Source organism: Caloenas nicobarica, chromosome 1 (assembly GCF_036013445.1).
Source record: "Caloenas nicobarica isolate bCalNic1 chromosome 1, bCalNic1.hap1, whole genome shotgun sequence".
Taxonomy (NCBI): domain Eukaryota; kingdom Metazoa; phylum Chordata; class Aves; order Columbiformes; family Columbidae; genus Caloenas; species Caloenas nicobarica.
Window position 1 is genome coordinate 182,633,408 of NC_088245.1, and position 25,690 is coordinate 182,659,097.

The following is a 25,690-nucleotide window of genomic DNA, read 5'->3' on the forward strand; positions in this document are numbered from 1 at the left end:
TTCATCATGTTTTGTAAAAGTATATTATGCAAATGAAAACTTTTTTTTTCTTCTTTTTGCAGCAGTTTATCACCACATAAACCAAAGATTCTAATCTCAGTGTCAGATGCAGATCAAATAGAATCTTGTTTCACTTTGTGTGTTAAAAAATACTTGAATTTGTCAGTGATAAGATTAGTGTAACACGTTTAAAAAAAATAAGATAATGCTTCAATCATGAAAGATCAGATAGCATTTTGCTGCAATAAGCCCAAGCAATTGCCATCAAAATCTGTCCCCGGTTTTCTGTAGTTCTGCAAAAATTCTTGGTTTTGAAGCAATCTTTTTTCTTATTTTTGTTATTACTTTTTCGCAGGTGCATGTAGCTTTACTTCTCGAAACCATCGAGATGCTGCTTCACAGACCATCCCTGCTCAATGTTTAGAGGCTGTTGACTCAAAGATCCTTGTGGGTTCTGCACGTCGAAAGCCATCTGCCAGATCTTCTACTTTGATTGATATTTTGAGACTTAAGGAACTGTCCTCAGTAAAAAATTCAGTTACAACCTCAGTTTCTGATCCTTGGATACAAAGGAGTTTCTATAAGCCATATAATTCTTCTGATCAAGGTGTTAATTCTCTATGTAAACCATTGTTTTCCTCCTCTCCTGCTGAATCTTCTGAGTCAGATTGCTCCAGCCCAAGCCCCATCATCTTCTTAGATGAAGAAGGATATCAAAAAAGCTTGAAGGCAAAACTTCAGCTGCCAAAAATTCCAGTAGTGAAAGATGGTATAGAGGATTCAGACTCAGAAGTAAGTGAATTTTTTGATAGTTTTGATCAATTTGATGAGCTGGAACAAGCCTTGGAAAACTCTTGTAAAGTTATTAGGGATCCCAGCCTAGGGAATCCCTGCCAGAAAAGGCGGACTGCACATGAACAATTTTCTTCTGCAAGCATTACAATGAATCCTCAGAAATTCAAGTTTGATCGTCCCACTCTCTCATCCAATGTAAAGAAACCAACCCCTCGTAAACCAGAATCACCATATAGCAGCGTTTTTGATGTCCCAGATTCCCCTCGCCCAGTTAAAACATCAGGGGAAGAGAACGGAGGCTTGTTCAGCCCTATTAGGTCGTCAGCTTTCAGTCCACTAGGAAGCTGTGGTTCTTCTGAATGTTTGTGTCGAATTAGTCTTGGTGGCGATGGGACAGATCAAAATCACCATGATGCAGCTTATAATAGTTATTCAGCATATGCTGATAGTGTTTCCTTTGAAATACTGGGTTCTGTTTTTCATTCTGAGTCCTCATCAGAACAAGTATGTCCAGGAAGTGATTCAAAACACAAAGAGATTACTTTGAAAGAGAAAAAGGATCAAGCTGCAGATCTCAGAGTGAAAACTGGTAAGGAGCCAGATAAACACACGAAATCTAAACATAAGCCATTAATGATTAGAGATAGCATTCAAAAATTTGCAACTGAATTAGTTGAAAAAAGTTTTGGCAGTGCATTTAAAGACCTGCAAAAAGGTGTTTCTTCATGCACCAATGCACTTTGTCATTTGGCTGCCAGGTTGACTTCTTCGATCTTTCAGATGGCTTTTTATGAGATTGGAAGACGTAGAGCAATCTCCTTGAAGGAGCGTGCCATTAATGGGATAGCGAACTTTTTGGTGAGCGAAGCTATAACTGGTGCTTTGAAAGAACTGCGGCATGTAAAGAAACAAATATTTACCAACACTGTTGCTCAGTTTGCGGCAGACCTTGCTGAAGAACTTGTATTTGAAGGAATCATGGAAGTATGCCAGTTTTCGTATCCATCGACACCTACAGCTGCACAACCTTCACCATTTGATTATGAAGACAAAGTGGTAAGATCCTATGCCAGAGATTTGTCTGAATCTGTCATTCAGGAGGCTTTTATTGAACTCTCTCAGGTTGATGTGGCCTTCACAACACAAGCAGCCATTAGTGTTTCCATGGACAACATTAAATATGTAAGTGCAGAAGGTACGTTAGAGTCCACACGGACTTCCACGGTTTTTCCTAATTTTAGTGATAGGGTAGCACTGAAGCCAATCCAAGATTCTCAGATGGAATATACAGTACAGCAAGCTCTATTTTGCACCTCTGGGGTTGTAAGTTCAATACCTGTGCCTTTAGCTGGAAGAGGTCTTTGTCAACATCAAGTTTCCTCTGATGCTTATAAAGCGAAAGTATCCACTGCTCTGACTTCTGATGGCAATATGAAAATATACAAGGACTCCACTCATCTGGTTTTTACAAGCAGAAAGCAAGAGGAGGAAGTTGCTTCTTTCAGAAATATATACCTAGCTTCAGATCACAGTCAAAGTACTGAAAATACTCCATCACTCTTACATAACCAAAATGATACCAAACAAACAAATAACGGATCTGGAATGAACAATAATTCAGAGTTAACAAGTGATTCAAAAGGTGTTAATACTTTCTCTGGAACTATGGTAGATATGATAGTAAATGAAGCTTATGAAGCCATAACCTCATCTAGAGTAACAAAAGCAGTAGAAGAGTATACAGATTTTTTAACCAGGAAAATAATAGATAAAAAACCTTTTGTGCAATGTGTTGATGAAGATTTCCCCAAGGATGTGTTTGCAGATCACTTGGCCAAGTATGTCATAAAACAATCTGTTGATAGAAGTAAAACTGCGTTATGCAACACTAGTGAGAATGTAGCATGTAATGTGAGCTCACAGACTTATGGAGATATTGGTAGAAAAGAACAATGTGTGATGAAGAGGCAAGAGGCTGAGAAAAAAAGTAATGTTTCTATAGTTGTAGAACAACAGCATATGCCTTTGAATAATCCATGTAAATTTCTTCTTACTCCAACTCATTCTTTTCAGCGCTCTTCAGAATGTAAAGATTGTTGGCAGAAACAAAAAGGACACAGGTTTTCTTCAAAATCACCACCACCTTGTTCTGCTGTGACACTTGCTAGGCACGTTCTAGAGGACTTTACTGACACAGGAAGCTGCTCAACATCGTGCTTAAACAAGCCCTCAAAAAACCATGATCCTCAGAAACCATCATTAGGACCTTTGACTTACAGGCAGTCGGATTGTTTTCTGCATGCAAATAGCTTTTCTTCAGTGATGTTTGGCAGTGAAGATGTTTTGCAGGTTGAAGATAAATCAAGTCTCAAAGATGGAAATACCTCTGCAATGCCTGATACACCCCCACCAACTCCTTTAGTAGCATGTCAAGGTAGTTCTGAAAGAAACCTAAGAAAACTATCTAAGAAGCTCAAGGGAGAATTGGCAAAGGAATTTGCACCTGCAACACCACCTTCTACACCGTACAATCCATCCGTTACTGGTTTGTCTGAAACTGAACATGACTCTTTGGAAAATGAGGAGTTTATGCTGAAACTTATGCGATCGCTTTCTGAAGAAGTAGAAAGTAGTGAAGATGAAGATCATTCTGATATGCCCATTGGGAAAGAGGAGCATTCAGAAAAAACAGTTCAGTATGCAGATTGCTTAGCTAGCCGTATAATTTCAATAGCAACTGAAATGGCTGCTTCCCATTTAGATGGTAAAACACATGAAAGAGAAACTGATGGACAAGTTCAGTTAGGTGTGCAAAGCAAAGAGACGTGCAGTTTTTTATGGAATTTTGCAGGCGATATGGCAGGAAAAGTCATCAATGAGGCCAAGAAAATAGTGAAATCAAGGCATTGTAAACTGTTGAGCTTGAATCCGGTTAACTGTCAGGTGGATCGCCTTTATATGAGAAAAGGTGGTAAAGATTACGGTTCAAAAGGATGGTGTGGTCCAGTGCGGGAGCAGTGGCTGGGGGAGAGAGATTCCTCTGTACTTCCTTTACCGCAAGGTTCAAGCATGACAGGTTTGACTTCCAAATACCCAAGCTGTGAAAGTGTGACTGATGAATATGCAGATCATATTATTCGAGTTTTGAAAAGAGAAGGTGGTAACGCAGAACTGTTAATGGATCAGTATGCTAGCAGACTTGTGTACAGGTCTATCAAATCAGGCTTACAGCAAGCTGCTAGAAAAAACAAACTGAGATACAACAGAAAGACATTTTCTGGGCAAAATGCGCAGGTTAATGGTGAGCTGGAGATCAAAGCAGTCAATAAGGATGCAGTCCAGCAAGTGAAAAGCGGCACTCATTGCTGTGAAGACCAAACATCTAAAAGTAGTGTCAGCACGCAGAGAACAGACTACACGGAGTTGTTACATTTTTCAGAATCCCTTGCTCGCAGTATCACTTGTGATGTCAGGAAGAAGCTGAAAGTATCAGGAGCGTGTTTGCCTAAGTCTCTGACAGATTCCTGTCTATATAAAAAGACTGAATTTGATGAAGTCACAGAGGGTCTTATTAAAAGAAGATTTTCTAGGACATTTCTTCCTTTCTCCCCAGATCATAAACTGTATCATAGTACAGGCAGTTTAAATGAAAATGGCTACAGTGAAGGCATAATTCAAGCTATTGAACAGTATGCCAGGAAAGTAGCAGATGATACTCTAGAAATGAGCTTGGAGTCGGCTGTTCTCCATGTGGCTGAGAACAGAAAAAATGGGGATAGGCTCTCATACACTGAGAAACTGTCTCCTTTTTCTGGAACTATTTGTAGATGCTGTAGTATGAAAGAACATCGGTACCATACAGAAAGTACATCTCATCATCTACCTGTGCAAGAATCCTCCATTCCAGTGAGGCACTTTCTTCATTCTGGATTAGGTGGTTCCTGTCAAAAATCAAGAGTGTTTCAGCTTGATATTCCTAAAATTCACGTTGATATAGAACAGAAGACAGTGTTTTCTGACAAGGGGGCTACCGCAGCTGTAGAGAAAGCAGAAGGAGAGCTGAATTACACAACTCTGACAGCCGACAGTGGTATTGGACAAGAAGGAGTCAGTTTTGCTGAAAGCCTTACTACTGAAATAATGACATCAGCTATGACTAATATTGGTCAGGCAGTTAACATAAGGTAATATTAATTTTCTCTTATTTTTTGCATTTGATAGCAGAAAAAGGATTGTTCATACAAATGTGTGTTCGGAAGGACTTTTTATTTTATTTTTTTTTTTTTAAGAAATACGTGCTTTATGTTCTGAATGCTTTCTTTTTATTCTTCTGGTGCTATTTAAATGATTCAGAAGTAGAAAAAAGAGAGCTCGAAACCAAGGTTTCTAGGTATACCAGCATGCATATGTTCCAGTAGGTGACTAGTACGTGGAACTTGAAATGCTGTTACTTTTGCGTACGGTAGAGGATACTTGACCTTACAGGTGTTGTTGATCTGTGAACTGTGACAGAATCCAGGTTTGTTACCTATCTGTATTGCCTCTTCTGTGCTAAAAACTAAAAGTAGTTTATTTTTGCTTTTGTCAGTAGGATCAACATCTGGTACTGATCAAGCTAGCCATTGATTTATAGTACGAAGGCTTCATTTTGATTATGACTGTGTTGTGACAGTGTCCTTATTAGTGGGGGAAAAAAGCCAAAACAAAACACCTTCCTCTAAGAAAAAAACAACTTATTAAAACACATTTTACCTTATAGAATAGTAATACAGTAGATAAGGAACTGACTTTCAAATTCTCCTGCATTTAGGAAAGGCTAATATACTGTTTCCTTTAATAGGAAAATCTAAATAGGAAATACATGCCACCGTAACTTTGGGGCAGACAGCAACTGTTTCTTAAAACAGATTGTGCAGTGAGCAAAGTGACTTGGAATCTCCTCTTCTTCAGGTCCAAGAGCAATATTTTAATATATATATATATAGAGAGAGAGAGAGAGAGAGAGAAATACTTATTTTCCTACTTTTTTGTGTGGGCATTCCTCACAGTAGCTAAAGGTTTCTTTTCCTTGTTTCTAGAGGGTCATCATGATGAATAATAGAATTGATTTTTTTTTATATGTTCAGTGGCCACTGAACCACAATGGAACTGAACCAAATTTTTCAAGATTTGATATGAAACACATACATGCTAGCTTCTGCTCCGTAGATGTGAGCGGGAGTTTTTGTTTTCCATGTGAGAGTAACTTTTGCAGAAAACTATAAGATGTGCTTTAATTTTTATGGCCTTTCAATGAAAGCATTCAACTAAAAATTCTAGCAGTGCAAAAGTGCTAAAATACATATGTTGTGGCTCTCTACACAACAGGCTTGAGTCTTTACTCAGTGTGTGACCAAAAAAAAGTAGTAATATGGTGTTTTTTCTATACCTACAGTATAAAAAAATGACACTTTTTCTGAATCACTTCTTAAAAATGTTATTTAAAATTTCTAGTTAGAATATGACAACAATAAAATGCAGGGTTCAAAGAGGTACTATTTATTATTATATCTGTGACAAAGAGACAATATTAGGGTTCAACATGACAAAATTTATAAATGTTTCTTGCATTGTCATTTAATGTATGGTATGTAATGCGTATGTTTCTAGAGAAACTGCCCTGTGTGGTGAAAAGAACTGTTGGTGGTGCTGGTATAACTGTAAATAAAAATGGTGAAAAATCACCTTTGCATTGCCCAAATGGGTTCAAGTTCAAGCACTTAAACTTTTTATTTAAAGGTACATATTTGTCTGCAAAAAACCATGCCCACTGGAGCAAAGTGTTGTCACCGATATTGTTAAGGTTGACATTTTAAATAGTGAATTTTACAGCGGCTGCTTGCTATTGTGATAATAGGATGATGGTTTTTCTTGAACTTTCTACTGCTTCATCTGTATATAGATAATCACAGTTTGCCTCTGAAACTTAGCTCATAACTGCATGTTCTCCTAACTTTTTTATGAGCTCAGACTTCTTTAAAGTTATCAAACTGGATCTTTTGAAGTGTCTTCTAAAGATTACTTTTGATAACTGCTTGATTGTTTTTTGGATAAAACATTTAAATTTATTTCCTGAGGGAAAAATTCTGTACAAGTCATGTGTTGTTATGCTTCTTGAAGCAAGAAGACAAGTTTTTGCCTACAGAAAGAGCTTTTTAAAAAAGGGAATCCTAATATTTTAAACACGAGTGTGTACTTAAGCACTTTGCCCGCAGTAGCAGAACACCTAGCTGGTCGTACTGAAAGCAGGCAGGGGACAAGAGCCAAACCGTCCTATGGTGAACAAGTTCAAAAGTGGTAAGTCTTCGGCTTGAAAAGTGTACCTTGATATACAGTCTGTAAGGCTACAATGCTTTGTATGCTTTATAGCAAATACTCTTCCAAATGAGAGAGTTATTTGTGCTGTTCCCTTTACCTTCTAGTGAAAGAATTCCAATCCCTGACTTAAGACTGTTGAAATTTCAAATTGATTTGGTTGCTCCATTTTTTTTGTTGAGAATAGGGAACAAATTCATGGAATTCATGGAATCTCCTTTTTCCCCTGCCTCTTGAAATTCAGTGTCTTTGAAATGGTGTTAAATTGCTATAAATGAAGTAACACAGATTGGCATGAAATGCAGTGATGTTTTTGTCTTAAATTTTTGTTTAGCTCTGTTGGAAGAGAAGGATTTCACTCTGTTGAATCTATTGTTAGCCAGCAGCTGAGTCATAGTATTGGTGATGATAGCACTGGGAGTTGGTCCAATCTAAGTTTTGAAGATGAACATCCTGATGAGAGCAGCAGTTTTCTTCACCTTAGTGACAGGTAACTATAAACATGTTAGTACAGTTAAACGGTTGTCTTTACATCAGATAACTTAGCATCAAGTGCTTGTCTCGTGGGGATTGGGGGTGAGGAGATTATTTTGTCTTTGACATACAAAAGCCTTTTTTATTAGAAATTGCTCTAATATATTGTTTGTGTTTTCTTACAAAATGTTGTTGCCCACGAATGTTCATACTATATACTCTGTGAAATATGTGGAGTATGTATTGCCATGGATAGGAGTCACATCACGTAAAATTGTACATATATAATTTGAGGTTTAGCAAAAGATGCAGATTTTTAAAAACAACCGCCACGTATAAAATACAACTTGGAAGTAGTGTTTATAAGTTGTGCTCTGAAATATTAAAACTTAATAATTGAGAATGTTTTATGTAAATTCATCTATTCTTGAAGTAATATGAGCTTAACTTGCCTGAGGAGCTTTAACAGCTATTTTGTCTTTTTTGGGACTTGAATTTGTAAGCTGTTCTAACTGATACTGGTGGAGTATTTATGTACTACTAATGACAAGCTTACAGGTGTGTAATACTGGAACTTACCTGTTCAGGTTAGTAATTTTTCCCACAGAGATTCTCACTATACTTCCCTTGGCTGATGGATAACTAACAAAGATTAGAATGGAAATTTTAAAAATCTGCAATGTCTCTGCCTGTTGCCGGGGAAAATTATATTTAGAATTGTGGACTGGGCTTCTATATAAGGAATATATGAGGAATGAGTAAACTTAGTTTTAAGTTACTGTAGAAAGTTCAGTGTTTCTGTTGAAGAATAGCAGAAATGGGGGAGAGGTTTTTTCTTTTTAGTTAGTACTTCCAGCATCACTCAGATTAAAGATAATATGTGTGTGTGGTTTGTTTTCATTTAAATCTATTTTGGGGATGATAAAGAAAGTAGTTTCTATAACTTGCAAGAAAATCTGTGGCTCATTACAGGAGGAATGACCTAAATTAGCATTTAACTCAGAAGGGGAGGCATAATTTGGGTAGCAAGGTGTTTTCAGAAGAAACTGGCATGTGCAAATGGATCAGCTAAGTTGTACAAAACTAACTGTGGAGTGGTAGTAGCACATGGGGTCATTTGTTTTGCTGAGGTTTAGTAGGTGGGAGTGACAGGATCTGGGGTTAGTGCCCCAAGTAAAAAGGGGCAGGGGAGACCTTCTGTAACACAACAAGGTTCAGTAATGATACCATTTGTGGAACAGTGTTAGCATCTTCTAAGCAAATAAAAAATTGAATGGCAGTGATGAAGGTGTCTTGCTTTCATCTTCTCTTTTTAACATGAACTGTTTTATTAAACAGGAAAATGCCATTCAGTCATAGAGGGGGCATTCATTATGCAGTTAAAACTGCTAGAAATTTGCTTTGATTTGGATTTTTGTCCCCCCCTTTTTTTTTTTCTTATGGTCAGGGCCATCCGTTTAAAAAATATTGTGCTGATTATACATAAAACCATGTCTTTAAAACATTTAAATGTACTATCAGATGGCATTGCTCCCCTGACAGCTATTTCTTAATGCAAGTGGCTTCCTTGTATCAAAGAAGCCATCAGCAGTCTTGCTTGTACCATCTTTGAGGTACTAGGTATCACGAGACAAATTTGTTTGTGGTGCTGGTACAATTCAATTAAGTGACATAGCGAACACTAAGCAAGTTTTACGTGGTGGGGGAGGACCTCTCCCTTCCCTGAGTATCTTGTTGGACATTTGCAGTGTTTGATAAATACTGGTACTTGAGACTCCATTAGCTGACATTTTGGAAATTATCTTCGTAATAATAAACCATTAACGGTAGCTGAAATTCTTTTGGGACACAAGATCACAATCCCCAGAAAGCAACCCAACAATACAAGCTTTAGTGGTCTGGTTCAATTTACTTGCTTTGCTTTACTTCAGGAAAAAGACTTTTTTTGTGGTGGCTCTGTTGAAACGGTGCATGCCCTCTGTGTCTCGGATCAATATAAAAATTGTACTTCAGTACTTCTCAGATGATTAAACTTTCTGTAAACAAGGCAGCAAGCCAACTTGGAAAGAATTATCAAAGCGTTATCCCTGCAGTTCCATTTGAATGGAAATAGGAATGAAAGTTCTTTAGTGGACTCAGTAAAGTTAGTTATGCAGGGGAGTGCTTATATCTTCTGCTTTGCCTGCCTAATGGTAGCAACTTTAATTTAGAAATAAAATAGTCTTAAGCTTTCTCTTTAGCCAATGTACAGGTATAGGCATAGATACAGGCTGTTCCAGAGGATGAATCGGAGCATCCAGGTTAGGTTATAATTCAGAGCAGAAGCCTCTTGCCTTTGCCTGTATGTACATAATGCAGAATCTCAAAGCAGATGATCTGAGCTATAGTTCCCATAAATACAGTGTGTATATATATATGTATCAAAGTTGAAAGCTTTTCTCGTAATTATTCTGCTGGCTCATGTTGAAGAGCTGCATGAAGCATTATAGAAGCATTATAATGCCTTTGTTTACTGCTTGTTCTGTGGTTGCAGGACTTTATTTTCAAGGCTCTTAATTTGGCATCTTAAAATTATACTTTACAAAAAGGTCTCATGCATCACTGTGCATTATAATTATATGGTTAAATATATGGTTATTTCAGACCAACTTTGACATCTCCAAAATATATTAGTCTCTTACCTAATCAGAATAGCAGTGTGCATGAGGTCATTCTGTGAGGTTGCAAATACTTTTTCCTTTAGTCCCAGAACTGATACAGCTTTGACTTCCACTTTTGTTATACATCTATAACTTGCAGTGAAAGAGGCTGTTTGTGTGCAAAATACTGGTATCAATAGGCTGTGTTAAATCTTTCCTATGCATGTATTTCAGACCAAATTTAATACTTCATATATACTATGATGGTCACACACAGTAGCTTGAGAAATGTTCTGAAGACCAGGTTTACATTCTCTGTGCAAATCAAGATGTTTTCTTTGGAAGCTTCTGCTCTTTAATTTTCTTCTTTTTTGCATAATGAGAAAACTGTTTGATGTTCTTCTACATGTTGTTGAAATAAGCAACAATGTGCTGAATGAAGCATCCGCAACTTTTAAATTTTCTTTTTTCCCCTGCTAGGGTGTGTTCATATTGCAGGCTTGCTAACCTGCTGTTGCTGTTTTGAAATTAGGATCCAAGCAGGCATACTGGAGAGGAAAGGACACTGACAGATGATACTGTTACTGGCGGACTCTTGAAAGAGATTCATGTCTGTCTTTTGAAACCTTTCTTTCCACCATTTGTGGTTTTAAATTTTACTATTTGCCTTGAGTGGAATGAGTGGAAAAGAAGAGCTTTAATAGTCACACAAAACTTAGGTGAAGAAAGCATCTTCTTGCAGCAGTTGTTCTCTGGAGTTGCTTCATGGCTTGTCATACCATCCAAAGTAGACAATCTAGCTTTCTCAGAGGATGCTGGTTATCTTGAAATCTTATTCCTGAGAGGCTTCCAGGCGTGCTCTGGGGGAGGTATGAAGTTGGGGAACAGGAGCTTTAATCATATGAGTAGCTCAGTCTTGTACACAAGCACAGGCTTAACAAACTCTGCTAATTATAATGCCTAAAATGTACCAGTGTAAGGACATGCTCCGTTCTTTCAGTTCTCTGCATTGACTGAATGTAGTTGTGGAGTAAATGCAGAATGTGTATGAACTGTGAGTGAATTCATCTTTTAAATATTGTTTTCACTGATCTACAAACCCCTCTGTTTTAAAACAAACCAAACCATCAACTTGTGAAACAATATTCAGAAAATGAAAAACAAACCTGGTGGGTTTTTTTATTTGCTCTAAGAATTCCTTCTCATCAGGCTCTTGGAGGTCAGTATTGGATTTTTGGAATGAGTTGGAAGGATTTTGTTTGTGCAGTTATCTTCACAATGTATAATTCTATGAACTCTTAGCTAGTCCTTAAGCAAGTATTAGAGTTGTAATCCATATGCCTATGAGCAATCGTATTGAAATTGTTGAGCTTGTATAAATAATGAGCAGTGTGCTTAGACCTGGGGACAGAATTACTGCTAGCACTGATCTGGAAAGTTAATGAGTACAAATTAATACTTTCACCTGTGTACTGAAAGTTGTCAGTTTTGCATTATTGTGCACATTGCTGCTCTGAATAGCACTGACAGTCATGTTTGTAATGAGCAAACCTGGTTAGGAAGTTTCAGTGCCCTTGCGTTAAATGTCTTGACAAAACAGTTCTAAGGAAAATGAAGGTTCTAGTTTGAGGTATTGTTCTTTTCTAGTTCAGCCGTGTTCTCTTCTTCTCCTGGCAGTAATGGTAACAGCAGTAGCTGGAGCAGTCTTGGTTTAGAAGGAGATATGTATGAGGAGAATTTATCCTTTCCAACATCAGACAGGTTGGTTGAGTTGAGAAACATAAACCAGATGCGTTCCTCATAATTAATGCATGAAATCATTATTTGGGAAAATACAGTGCATTTTTTATGCTGTTGCATTATTTACACTCTTCTCACTTAATCACAATATTTTTTTTTATTAATTAATCCATACTGAATGGTTAAATTAATCCATACTGAATGGTTAAATTTTGCTGTGCTAAACTGATGAATGTGTTCTGCTTGCAAAATGAAAGATCCCTTTTGTGCATGTTCTTGCTTGCAGTTTTACAAGTCTTTAAGATTTATTTTTTCATGCAAACTAGAGCTTGCTTCCTACAGGATTTCTGTTTTTTCCTTTAGCTTGTGAAAACTTTCAAAATTGCTTGGTAACTGATTTTTGTAGAACACTTAAGATTTAAAGCTTTGAATAACCTATAGCTGTTCATACCTGTGACATAAGATGGCTCAACCTTTCCACATACGAAGCAAAAGCTAAACTGTCCTCCTTAACTAAAATCAATAAGTTGTCTTATTTTAAAATGTCTTCATATTATGATCTTTAACACTCTTCCCTAGTTTTGCTCTTCTCTGTTGTTTTCCTAAGAGCAAATCTTGTGTAGTTGATGATTATCTGTTTCCCAGATGAAATGGTGTGAGAAGCAAAGCTTCCTTTCATAACCACTTCATAATTCTTTGATGATCTTCCTGTCCTTTAACCTTCATTAGATTCTTAGGTTTGGCTACATTTATTGTGCATATATTGGATTGTATTACTGTTTTTGTTTTATTTTTAAAATACAGTGATGGAACAGAAGATAAAGATGAAGACTCCAAGGATGCTGTAGAAGGTAATGTCAATTCCAGCATATACTACTGTTCTTGACCTGTGCACTCTGCATGAATTATTTTTGTTAATTCTTTGCTTCTGTAGACTGCATAACAAGGTGACAATCCTATTACCCCTTTTCATCATAAGGCGTGTCAGTCGTGTCAGAATACATTCTTGGATTCATACCCTACATACATCTCTTAAGGTACTGAAATGTGCAGCCTTTGGGAAATGCAAGTCTCTCATGCTCATACACGTACTTAATAACCTAACGTAGTGAACTCTCATCAGCATTTTGAAAGCGTAAATTTATATGCATAGAATAACTTCTTTGTAAAATATTTGATAAGCAGCCATGGCAATGCATCTACATGGCTATGTTTGAAATACTGAAGAAGTTATTCAAATTGGCTGTATTAACCTTGGAAGAGAAGTCATGAGAAATGGAGAAAAACTTGGATTCGATACATTTGCTATAATCTCTTTCTTCTTACTGAAATGTAAAAATAGGGTCTATCCAGAGTCTTGTTACAGCTTTCTGGTTTGTAGATCTCTGCACTGCTTCCAGTCTGATTGAAGTGCCAAAATGTGTTAACTCAAATGAGAACAGCCTGAATATAGCGTGTATGAGGCTGATTTAAAGATGAGCTGATGTTAGAGCAAGTTGTAACGGAGCTTTTCTTTGTGCTGGGTATATTCAGAAGATGAAATAAGCATTTCAAGAAACTTCGCTACCCACTTACAGAGGATATTCAGCCATGGTGCACATCTTCAAATAGTCTTGATATAAGCAATGATGTGTGGTTCCTTCCCTCGTTTCTTCCTTCCCTCTCCTGGAAAAACGTATGGAAATGAACCACATTTTATTTTTAATCACATCTGACTGTAAGTTTCTGAAGAAATGAAACTAAAAAGTTCTAGCATCTCAAATGTTCAAATTACTCAATTAAAATAATTCTTGATTGTATTTCTTTACACAGTTTTGGTGTCTTCTGGGCTGCAGACTGCTTTTTTTTTTTTTGGTGAAATTTTTCCAGTTTAATTTCTTTACCATATCATTATTGTTTTGAAAAGACTCTGTTACTTTCATTGTAGGACCATTTAAATAGTATTCTAGGTAGAAAACTGTTGTACTTCTACATTTGGAAGCTCTGTTCATGTCATACCTAGAAATGTCGTCTTTTTTCTAAGCTGGCTGCACCTTCTTTACCAAACCTTGTTATTACCAAATGTACATCTATTTTATAAAACTAACAAATATATACAAATTTCCCAGTGATACATTACCACAGTGCTTTTCATCCACTAAGTGTCATGACTTTTTTAATAATTGATGCTTTCTCCTATAAAGATTATAGATTTTGGGGCTCCTTGGCAAATATTCTGTTATCCACTGAAAGCACACTTATGTTAACAGTTAATTTTCTAGTTAATTTTCTGTCTTTTTTTTCCCTCCTGGGGGAATCTATTTCATCTTACTCACTTTGTCAGTTAGGAGTGAATACTTTACGTGCCTCAATTTTTATAAACTTGACTGGAAGAGCAGTGAGATTGAGGTAAACTGCACATGAACATAGGTTTTTATTGCAAATATATTCCTTGTTTCTAGAGAGTTAAGTCCGGTAGTCAGGAAGTAAAGACTTAAGAACAACTTGGAGAGCACTATCATATTCTTAGTTCGTTCTGAGAGTGTGACAAAGGATGACTCTGAAAGCTGGATACAGAAATTCAGAGTGGGAGCAGAAGATGACAATACTGTAGTTTCTCTATGTTACTTATGCAACTGCTCTTTCAATACTGTGCTAATTTTTTGAATTCATGCTGTAAAGGAAGTCTTGAAAAACTGGATAGGCCTCAGAAAAAACAGCACTATGTTTTGGAAGAACTCGGAGGCAATCTGATCAGTTTGCCTGTACAGGAAAGAATTCTGAAATATACACTTTTAAGAAAATGTAGTAGATGAAGGCATAGCAAAAATAGCATTTGGAAACGCAAAAGACTGATGGACAATGTAGGAACCATTGCTGTACAAACAATTTATGAAAGGCTGTGTTAAATTCCTGGTCATTTGGAATATACATTAAAGCTTAGATGTCTTTTAACACTTAGCTATGTTTGCATACAGTTGTAAATGGGATAAATGGTACGTCCTAATGTGAAAGTACAGAAATGCTTCAAACCAGCATGATTATTTCCTTTCGTATTATAATAATTAGTATTATTATAATATAGTCTAAAGAGGGAACTACAGATACTTTATTGAAACAAATGCGAAGCTGTGTATTTAATGATTTTCTTCTTAATACTAGGTATGGAGCAAATACGAAAGATTTTAGCAATAGTGAATATTGATCTGGAACCAAATCTCGTGGACCCCCAGCTCAGAGCAGCACTCCAGTGGTTGGCAGCTTCTGAAACAGAGGTCTCAGAACTTCACTTTCATGATGCTGCTACAAGGGAATTTGTCTCTGTAAGTACTTGGGTTTGATGGGTGGTGGGGAAGGGGAATGATTTTTTTGATTTCCATTTGCTGTGATACACCAGCTGCTTTATTTGCAGTAATGAAGTAATTTGCAATCATGAAGTATTTGCTGTTGAGGAAAAATCATTATTTGAATCCTGAGAGGTCAAAGTGGAATGGCCTGTTTAGCCTGTGCATGTATTACAAATAAAACAGTATTAATCCAAGCTGAGTTAACTTGTTTCACAAGTTGTTTTCCTTGTTTTACTCCAAAGAGGATACAATTATAGCATTGTTGTTTACTGAAAAAATTATTTTTTCAGGCATTTTTTTACTTATTATTTAATGGTTTATAAATTGAATCGTTCTGAGAACTTGCTTACGCAAAATAACTTCTAACTTAATATTTTGATATTCTGCCTCAAGGTTTTTTGGCTAGGAAATGTACATTTGCTTATTGGAAGGAAGTGTAGGTTCTAATTAAATTTTAAATATGTTTTTATTCTGTAAGCAACTGCAACCAAAACTATTAAGAAAGAAGGCTCAATAAGATTGTTTCATTTTTAGGTGGCTTTATTTTAGTTTTATAGATTGAATTTAATATGTGACCAAAGAGAAAGCGGAATTTTAAAGATTAGGCTTTAGCAATTAGCATCTCTTAGGGAAATTTTGCTATGTGTACTGACCTCAGTATTTCCATCACAAACATATAACAGAAACTTCTTATTCCTATAAAATCCTAAAAATTATCCCTTTGTAGCTACACACCAAACTGACATTTATTACTTTTGACCTTTTTTTTTTTTCCTTCTACCAACAAATTATTTTAACATTACCTGGCTACTTGAAAGGCTTACGGCACCTTCCAGTACCTAAAGGGGACCTACAAGAAAGCTGAAGAGAGACTTTTTACAAGGGCATGTAGTGACAGGACAAAGGGCAATGGCTTTAAACTGAAAGAGGGGAGATTTAGATTAGATATAAGGAAGAAATTCTTCACCATGAGGATGGCGAGGCACTGGAACAGGTTGCCCAGAGAAGCTGTGGCTGCCCCCTCCCTGGAAGTGTTCAAGGCTGGGTTGGACGGGGCTTTGAGCAACCTGATCTAGTGGAAAGTGTTCCTGCCCATGGCAGGGAGTTTGGAACTAGATGATCTTTAAGGTCCCTTCCAACCCAAACCATTCTATGATTCTATATAGGCATTGTCTCTAATGATGAGGTTGATATGAACGATAAATTATCAAAGACTTTTATTTTGTGACTTGGTAATGTGAAAAAGTGTTTACGTGATGCCATTGGTATATCTTCCATAATTAGGATCTTGACAAAAACAACCTAACGTGCGTATCAGTATATTAAGAGAGGAAAAGCTTGCTCTCAGTTCCCAGATTTGGTATTGAGCTTTCAGCTTGGTGCTTCCCAAAGCTAAAATCATCATTTCAGGAGAAGAGGGGAGTGCCCAGAAGTGGAGGTCAGTATGATTAAATAGACTCCCAAACTTAGATGAATGTTTGCACCTATGGTGCTTTGTTACGGTAGACTTGTGGTAAGAATGTGAAAGGTACCTAGAGGTCAGTCCAGATCATACTTGGGCTGAATTTTCCTAAGAATGGCTTCTCCCTTCCTAGCCCAGAAAAAGAATGCTGGTTTTGTTTTTATTTTGCCCATGTAACTGTGTGGTATATGTATTCTATTACAAGATAACCCAGAAAACTGGGAAGTGTTCTTAGTGCAAAGTGAAACATATCCCCTATACTTCTTTTATGGAGGTTGGTATGTTTGATTTAGAATTATTTCAAAAATACGTTTTGTTTTACATTAGTTCTGACACTTAGAGTGTACTTCATGCTTTCATAAACTAGAAGGCAGTTTGCGAATACTTTTCTCCATTTCTGTTTTTATTTGAAACTGTTGGGTTTAATCCTTATATCTGTATGTTCCTTCCCTGGTATGGTTTCTAAGTGTCTTAACATGCAGAAGAAAATACTTGACTTTTTTTTCTGTTCTCACATGCCTGGCCCAGCATTTGCTGAAGTTCTTTTGATATGAATGAGTTTGGTTTAGTGACTACCATCATTCTGACCTCGTGAGTCATTTTGCCATCTTTTGAAGATCTCTCCATCTGTGTCATGCTTGTTGTATGTGAACTGCGGTGTTGCAAATACTGGGGCAGAATAGTGGTAGGACCCATGAGTGTTAATAATAAATCCGTGTGTGTGTGAGAGACACAATATATCACGTCAGGCAAAAAATAGATAGCAGGTGCCTCTTTTTAAATATTTCCTTTAGTCTCCCATTCTTCTGCCAGCTCTGACTTAGTAGATTGCAAAGAAGTGATGCTGCTATTGGAGCCAATGCCTGAGGAGGCATAGGAAAGATGTTATTAGCTGGCTGTGCAGCTGAAGACCACTCTGGCTACGCTAAGAAGAGAATATACTGAGAAGATAACTCTGGAAAATAGCAGTGTCTATTGTGTATGCACTCCTAAGAAACTGTAATGTTTTTCTACTTGACACTTCAGTTGTAGATTGATACTGAGTTGACACCTCAAGATAAAACATAAAACCTTCAGACAGGCAATAGTCATGCAGTCCTGAAAATGTTAAAATAGTTTATTCACTTAGTTTTATAGATTAATTTGTAGTTCTCTAAGTGCAGTTATCTTAAAATGAACTGAAATCCTGTTTTGCCCCAGGGGCAGGGAAGAATGACCTGTTTTTTTTATTCCATCCCGTTTCCCAGTTGGAATGATCTCTGACCGTCAAACTGAGGGTCTGAAATAGTCGTTCTCAGTTCTGTCACTAGTAGAGCCAGACAAGCACCTCCAGAGGGTGCTGCAGCTCAGCAGAAAACTAAACTGACGCCTACACGCTGATCTCTTGCCAGTTCTGGGGTTCTGATTATCTCAGGTACTTTGGTAAGTTACCTCAGTTACTTGGGGAATGAACCTGGGCTTTAGATCACATGGAAAACAGTAATTTTCTCTATAAGCAATTGGTGGTTTCTGGAAGAGAGGAAAGGCTTGTGTTAGTTGTTCACATATGGATAATGATGTGGTGTGGCTCTATAAAAGACAAAAATACTCCTAGCATGTGTCAGGCAAGGTATTACTTGCTGCAGCTGGGTATGTACTCTTACTTAAAGACACTTACTTCTGCTCAGCAAGGCAGAAGGAAGTTAAATGCCTATACATAAAACAAAATACATTTGTTAGGAGTTAGAACAAGAAACCAGTAAAATAGAATAGATAGTTCTTGACTTCTTTGAGAAGCCTGACAGCGTGGATATGGAAGTGCCTGCATTAAAAAAACATATATATTCAATTTTTAATCAGACCTTATCTAGCTGTTTTAGGATTCTTGGTATCTATTTTGAGTAAGCTCAGTATTTCCCTTGTCTGGCAGTAAGAAACAGATCAGTCTGCTAAAGAAATAGTGGGATTGAACTTTGAACTCTAAATTAAAATGTAAAGATTAGTGAAGCCAGGTGCCAGATCTGTGGTCTTAACCATGGTAGTATCATCTTTGGACAGAAGTGTTACGCTGTATTCGCTGAAGTAGGTCTTTGGACGTTAGCCAAACTTTCTTCTGACATAAGAAAAACGACCATTCTTTTATAAACCAACAAACACCATTTACAGAATTACTTGTTGTAGACTCTAAAACTCTTGGTTCCTATGCTCTGTTTTAAAATTCACAGAAATAACTACAGATTTCAGTCACTTTTTGTGTAGAAAAGATGTATTTTTTTTTCCACTGAAAAAGTTGTTGATGTTCAAGATATGTTGTACTCAACATCAGAGAGGCTCTTTTTGCTCATCCAAGTGAATTGTTCACTCAAGACATTAATTGTTTTATACATGTTTTTATGCCCACATTCTTCCTGTCAGTTCCATCACCTGCCTTGTTGGCAGTTGGAACATCACCTAGGTGAAGAAGCGCAGAGAGATTGTATTCCTTTTCATTTTTTAATAGAATTTCTTATTGCAATCTGACAGGCTGCATAGAAGAAACATTATGAATTTTTAATTTGGTAGCTGTGGAAGATATTTCCCTGAACGCTGTTTATGACTTTTTTTTTTTAAATTTAATTTATAGAATGTCATGGTAGGAACTATAAAAGGCAATATAATTCTACAGTTCCAAAGAATAAGTAGTGTGTCTAAATTATGTTTATTAAATGCAGCATTGATGGCTGTCCAGAAAGCTACAGAGAATAAAATTTATTTTTGTGGGTGTCGGGTGTTTTGTTTGGTTTTTTTTTTGCTTAACCTAAAATATTTTTTACTCCTGGGCAAATGGGCAAATTCATCCTTCTCTTAGGGTAGGCTTTCTTCAATATATAGCTGAGCTTGACAAGTAAAAGAAGATTTTTTTGCTTGGATCCCGGTTGAAAACAATTTTTTTTCAACCACACTAATCTCTGCTCCCAAGTGGTAGTTTAACATAACCCTCACCTTTTCCTCTTCGCCAAGATGTTATAATTTCCCAACTCTGAAGACACTGTTTTCATTGAGGGTAGCCTGTGTGCCACCCAAACCACACTATATGTTGTAAAAGGAAAATCCACATCCTTTTATTAAGACTGAGTTTTGTCTTTTTATATGTGAATTATTGGCATGGGAGGGGTGGCAAATGTCTTAATGTTGTGTTCAGAATTTCCTGTTTTCTGCAGTCTTGATGAACCACAGCCTTCATACCTGTGGCACCACATCATTTGAAAATGTTGCTCCCTCTAGAAGAAAATTTTGTGAAAACTGCCCTAAAGAAAAGTGCCTGATTCTCGCGGAAGTTTTTGTTTTTATAGATGTGGGCATAAGGATTAACTCATTACAACTGATCTCTTATGAGCTAATGTTTCAAGAATAACTTCTGTAACTGTTAATCAGGATGTGCTGGTCAAAATATTTTGTTTTGTGTTTCCCTGTCTCCCCTTTAGCTTTCCAGAAGACTGCGAGAAAGAGATTGGAAAGTTGGAGATCTCTTGCAAGCAGTGCTGAAATATTGTGAAATGATAGAGAAGGTGTCTGATGGAGAGCAAGCTCTAAATATGTCTTTGGTTGGTTGGCTCCTGGAAAACGTCTGAAAAATCCAAAGATGTAACTCTCTTCACTTCATTCTTCTTTTGAAAGGAGGTAGAAAGAACACAGATATGTAAAGCAAAATTCAACTAATGAGTGTTCAAGTAATTGTCAGCGTTAAAAGGCTTCGAGGTGAAAGTCAAAATAGCTGTTCTGTGCTTTGTGGTACCATGCACTTACAGTCCATAATCGGTATTGTCCACCCCCGTGTAATTGTATTTACTGCTGTGTTCAGACTGTTGAAATATTTATGAAAAAATCCCTTGTCTATGATAGGAGTTCAGAGGAGACAGTCCCAGGTGTGATATTCAGGATCCCCGGTGTGCCAGAATAGCTCATTTTCTCGCTTGTGTGTGTGCTGTATTCACAGTGGGACTAAGAGCACTGATGTTCTGCAAAAATCTGTTCTGGAATACCCTGCTGCAGACAATGAAAAATAGTACTGATATTGGCCAGGTGTTATGTGCCCAAGGGTGCCATTGCCAGGAGAAAATTGTGACCTGCCCAAGCAGCCCCTTCATACAGTCTGCTTCAAAGCCACCCTTATTGAGCTTAAATTTATGTGAAGATGTGAGAATCTGTTCTGAAACTGTTGAGGTGCAAATACATGTTCTCTTTGTTGACTTCCATAGAGCTGGTAGAAGGGCAGAGTGGGTAGCTGAGCATAATTTCATACATACTTTTTCAGCAAGGTTTCTTGAAGCTTGCCAGTCAAGTTTAAATTGCTAAATTTCTTACTGAAGCTGTTTGTATGTGACTACTTCTATGACATTAATTCTGTGTCAAAGAATTTCTATGTTAGTCTCTCGCATAGATATGTTACACATAGAAGCTTCTTCCTCTGACGATTTTGGCCATCGTTTTGACTAGTCTAATTCTTTATTTCTTAGCCTCCATGTATGAATTTTCGGTAATAAAGAGGAATTTGTTACTCAGTGAGCACTTAAGCATTTAGCAAAGAAAGCTAATTAAACCATAAAGGGGAAATTTCTTGCAAATTGATTTTTCATTTTTCTTAACTACCTTCACTGAATTTTTTTAAAGGCACTTTTAATCAAGTCTTTTTAGCAGTCTAATCAGCTTTCTTAACACTGTTGCTGACTTGCCTTCTGTCTGAAGGGAAATCTGCACCTTTACGTAGCCTGCGGTTTGAAAATGCTTTTTGAGTTTTGTTTGGTTTTATACATCCTTCGAGAGAAAAAGGCACATGCTGGTAATTACAAGGTCACCACCTCAAAACCTGTGTCACTTGCAAGAGAACATGGAGTCTTACTTACTTTGGTGGAACAAAAGACTCTTAAAAGCTTTTTTGTAGAAGAATTAACTGTTGATATAGTATGCAAGTTTCTGATCCCAAACAAGGAGAAAGTCTCTAAATCTGTTCTTGAATTTTTATGGCACATGTAGAATTCTGATTTCCCCTACATCAAAAATTTACTAAGAGGTGTCACACTCTCCTTGCAATGTCGTTGTGTTTCAGGAAGGCATTCCACTGGTCTTTTTAGGGACCTGCTTTGTTTTAGTCCTGGTTTGTCATCTGGATTTCTGTTGTGGATCTCACCAAGTTCCCCTTTCTCACAGAGTAAAGGACTTTTAATATTTTTGTGTATGCATATATGTGTTCACACATGTGCACGCACATAGATGTGTGCGTATATCTATGTGTATGAGATCTCACTAGTATGAACTTTCACTTTTTATGATTGACTTAAAATTCTGTTCTGCTCATAGTTTATTACCTCGGATTGAAAGATCTATGTATGCCATGTGACAAGAAGACCAAAAACCATTACAAGGTCTTTTGTCTTATTATAGCTAATACAAATAGCTAATACAGCATCAGGAACTGTTTTTCTCTAGAGCCCAAAGTGGAGGGGCAAGGTTATCTTAATTCCTCTGTTTCAAAGATGCGACTAGTAACATATTTTTGAAGAGTTGTACAAAAGTTGTCTGGATATCTTTTCTTTTTTGCCCCCCACCCCCTATACCTTTCTTCATTTTTTTTTTTTAAGATTGACTTTCAATGTCGTTTCAGACAAAAATTTGAAACCATTCTCTGGCTGTAATATCTTCCTTTTACCACAGGAAGAATGTACATGTTTACCTATAAAAATGAAATGTCAAGAAAATAAAATACTAACAACAGTTCCTCAAGACTAAGTTTTGCTCTGGGTTTTGAACCCTTGCGTTCTCACCAAGTGGAATTTCAGGACATGAGGATACACTAGTACTAGTACAGTGTACATGTCCAAAACCAAATTGAGCAAGATATTGAAAGCCTTGTAAATGTACAAAGCTGTACATGTAGGGGAAAAAACAAAACAAAACAAAAAACAAGCAACCACCCACCAAACCAACAACAAAAAACAACACAAAACCAAAACAACCAACACCACAGGAACAGCCAGGTTTTAACTGATTTATTCCTTATGTTGGATTTTATAAAGTTGCTGAAGTAGGTTTCCTTTTTAATTACTTCCCTGGAGAAAGGCAGAAAATTGTGCGATTCCCAAAGCTTACAACTATTCAAAAAGTTAAGTAGACAGCAGTTGCACTAAAAAATATTTTTATAAATGGAATCTTGTTTTCAGACTGGATCCAAATACGTTATGTAACTATTGATTGGTGTTATATTAAGGGATAAGTTGATTTATTAGCCTTTGAGGAAAGTAGCATAGTTTCCAAATTTGCATGAGAAAAGTATGTTATAAAATACTTCATTTTTACTTAACAACAAAATTTCTAGACCATTTAAAAAAAAATTGTTTTGGATAGCTTTTTTCCTTGGGTATCAAAATTGGGAAAGCATTAAACTAGCCTGGAAAAATTATTACAATCTAATAATTTTATTAATCTTTGGGCAACCTTACTCTGACTATATGTAACTGGTGCTGTCTACCATATCAGTGAGAAAGCTGTTCTTTGCTAATGTGAGTCTTAAATTGTACTGTTACTGAGTTTATTTAAAAACTCCTGATTGCAAATACAGAAGTGTAAATGAAAACTAAAAATAGGAAGGGCCGCATTTTGGTCCATTCAAATTAGACAAGTCTGCTTTATAAACAGATGTAATAAGGTAGAGATTGTTTCATCCTACATTTTTTTTTTCTATATGGGAACCCTGACTTGGTAATTGAATTTTTAAGTTGACGAAAACATACAATGTTGTTATCGTTCCAGAAGACACCCTGTCTCAAACACTTGATCTGTACCTTCGATGTTCTGAAAAATGAGTGTTCAGATGTTTTGTAAGATTTTGTAGAAAAAAAAGCAGTTTGAAGATAGTCCCTCTATAAATTAACAATTAAAAGTTGCCATATTTAAAATGAGATTAAACATTCAGAACAAGGTGCATAAATAATGCAGAAGTATGCAAAAAGCCTTAAAATAACTAAACAAAACTCAAACCCATATGCTAAAATTAAAGAGGATTTGCTGTCTCAAAATGAGGATGTGACAAAGCAGCTAAGATGATGTACTCGAACGCAATTTGTGTGGTATCTTTGTTTGTGAGTTTTAAAAGATTGTGTAAGCTTCTTTTAAAAACAACAACGAAACACAAAACCCAGAAACCCAGCAACCCACATTCCGAGACTAATGAGGTCTCTCAAAAATGGTGTCAAATTTAAAATGTTACATTTTCTAATGTAACTTTGTCTGGGACCTTTTCTGTGAAGAGCCACGTGTTGTTGGAGATGGGAACACAGTCGGTAGTAAACACCTAGTTTTACACAGTTGACTTGCAAAGATATAGACAAGATTCAGGAATGATTTTTAGTGTAAGAATTTTGGCTTTTCAGCAAGAGCCGCTACTGTCGAGCATTTACTGTACTTGAGCTCTGAAGAGGCAAGTACAGAGCCCAGCCACTGTAGTCACTTTATTTCATACCATCTTTGTACATTCCTGTTGTATAGCTGGAGTTGTAGTTTTAGAGGGCCTTTGTTCTATTGTAATGTCTGAATAGTATTTAATACTAAAATTTATTATAATTTGCTGGAACTGCTGCTTATTTGTGCAGTGTTACAGTAATTCACAGCCCAGTTAACGATGCGATTGTATACCAAAAGCAGTTTGAATAACTATAAATCTTTATGTAACTGTACTCAATGAATATGAAGGTCTTGTACTGTATAATGGTGACAAGTTTTGCCATTTTAGTAATTTAACTATTCAGTTTTCAGATTATGAACTCCAGGTTGCACTAAATTTGTCCTTGTTTTAGCAGTGGCTTAAAATAAAACACATTTCACTGGCTTTGAGAGCACTGTCATTTCTTGTCAATTCATGGAATGTTATTTTTCTTTTCAGCTAACACAGCTAAGATTGATCAGTAGTTGTGTGAAGGCGCTTGAAGAATGGTAAATAGTGCATCAGTAGGTGGCATACTTCTTACAGAATTAAACTGGTGTCCAGGAGGAATGCGGGAACACTGTTTTACTGTCTTTGGGTTGAAAGGTAAACCTGTAGTTCCAGTTACATGAAGTAAACTCACGTGGATTCTGTGAGGAGAGACCTGGCAGTAAATCCACTCTAATATCTCAACACAAGTAGGATGCAACAACCAGTTTACCTCAGTGTCATCTTGCACGGGAGCCAGGTTAGGGAGGTTGGCTTAATATTTCTGTGTGAACTGAGGTTGGTCTTTGGCACATTTTACAGTATTTGGGGAATCGGCAGCTTTAGAGTCTTCTGGATAAATACAAGAATATGCTGCTAATGAAAATGTTGTATTAAACACGGAGTTTTATAGGATTATTCAAAATCCTCATATGTTTTGGTATTTTGTTAAAGCTACTGAACAGCCTATTGTCAGCTAGCCAAAGTAGTGATGCTGAGCAGAGATGTGCACAGGTAGTGTTTCTAAGATTTAAAAGTACTGATGTTGCATATAGCTGTCTAAATGTTTTTTTGATGTATGTGTTGTGAATCTAATAATCTCAGCAGGGTTTCATTTCAAGAATTAGGAGGGGTTTGCCAAAGTTACTTTTAAAATAATAGGCATGCGCAAGTCTCCTTGATGTTTTATTTTTGCAAGGGTTGTTTAAAGGAGGTTTCCACAGTATTTATGAGATTACTTACAAAAGGAGCATTCTTTTGTTTCATTATCATATCTATTTTGAAGTTGTTTTTTTTTTTCTTTTTTTGGGGGGGAGTAATGCCTCACATTCAGTCATGCAGAAAATATATGTTAACTGAAGCAAGTAAACGTTCAACTTATTCTTAAAATATGTTACGGCCCAAAAAAGACCAGTGGTGAGTTTGGGAACAAAGAAAGAGATTTTTGTGAAGGGAAAGAAGAGTATATTCATGTGCA

At 36.6% G+C, this 25,690-nt stretch overlaps 1 protein-coding gene across 3 annotated transcripts in view; it reads left to right on the plus strand.

The window, feature by feature from the left end:
* AKAP11 (A-kinase anchoring protein 11) overlaps positions 1-24,622 on the plus strand; it is a 42,845-nt gene extending 18,223 nt beyond the window's left edge. The window contains exons 7-12 of one of the 3 annotated variants that reach the window (XM_065649415.1): positions 356-4,979; positions 7,484-7,639; positions 11,910-12,023; positions 12,807-12,853; positions 15,144-15,304; positions 20,234-24,622. In XM_065649415.1, the coding sequence (XP_065505487.1) occupies positions 356-4,979; positions 7,484-7,639; positions 11,910-12,023; positions 12,807-12,853; positions 15,144-15,304; positions 20,234-20,380 (5,249 nt within the window). In that variant the 3' untranslated portion in view covers positions 20,381-24,622. The remainder of the gene's footprint in view (positions 1-355; positions 4,980-7,483; positions 7,640-11,909; positions 12,024-12,806; positions 12,854-15,143; positions 15,305-20,233) is intronic. The other 2 variants (XM_065649424.1, XM_065649433.1) reach the window with 2 other exon arrangements.
* Positions 24,623-25,690: the final 1,068 nt, after the last annotated feature.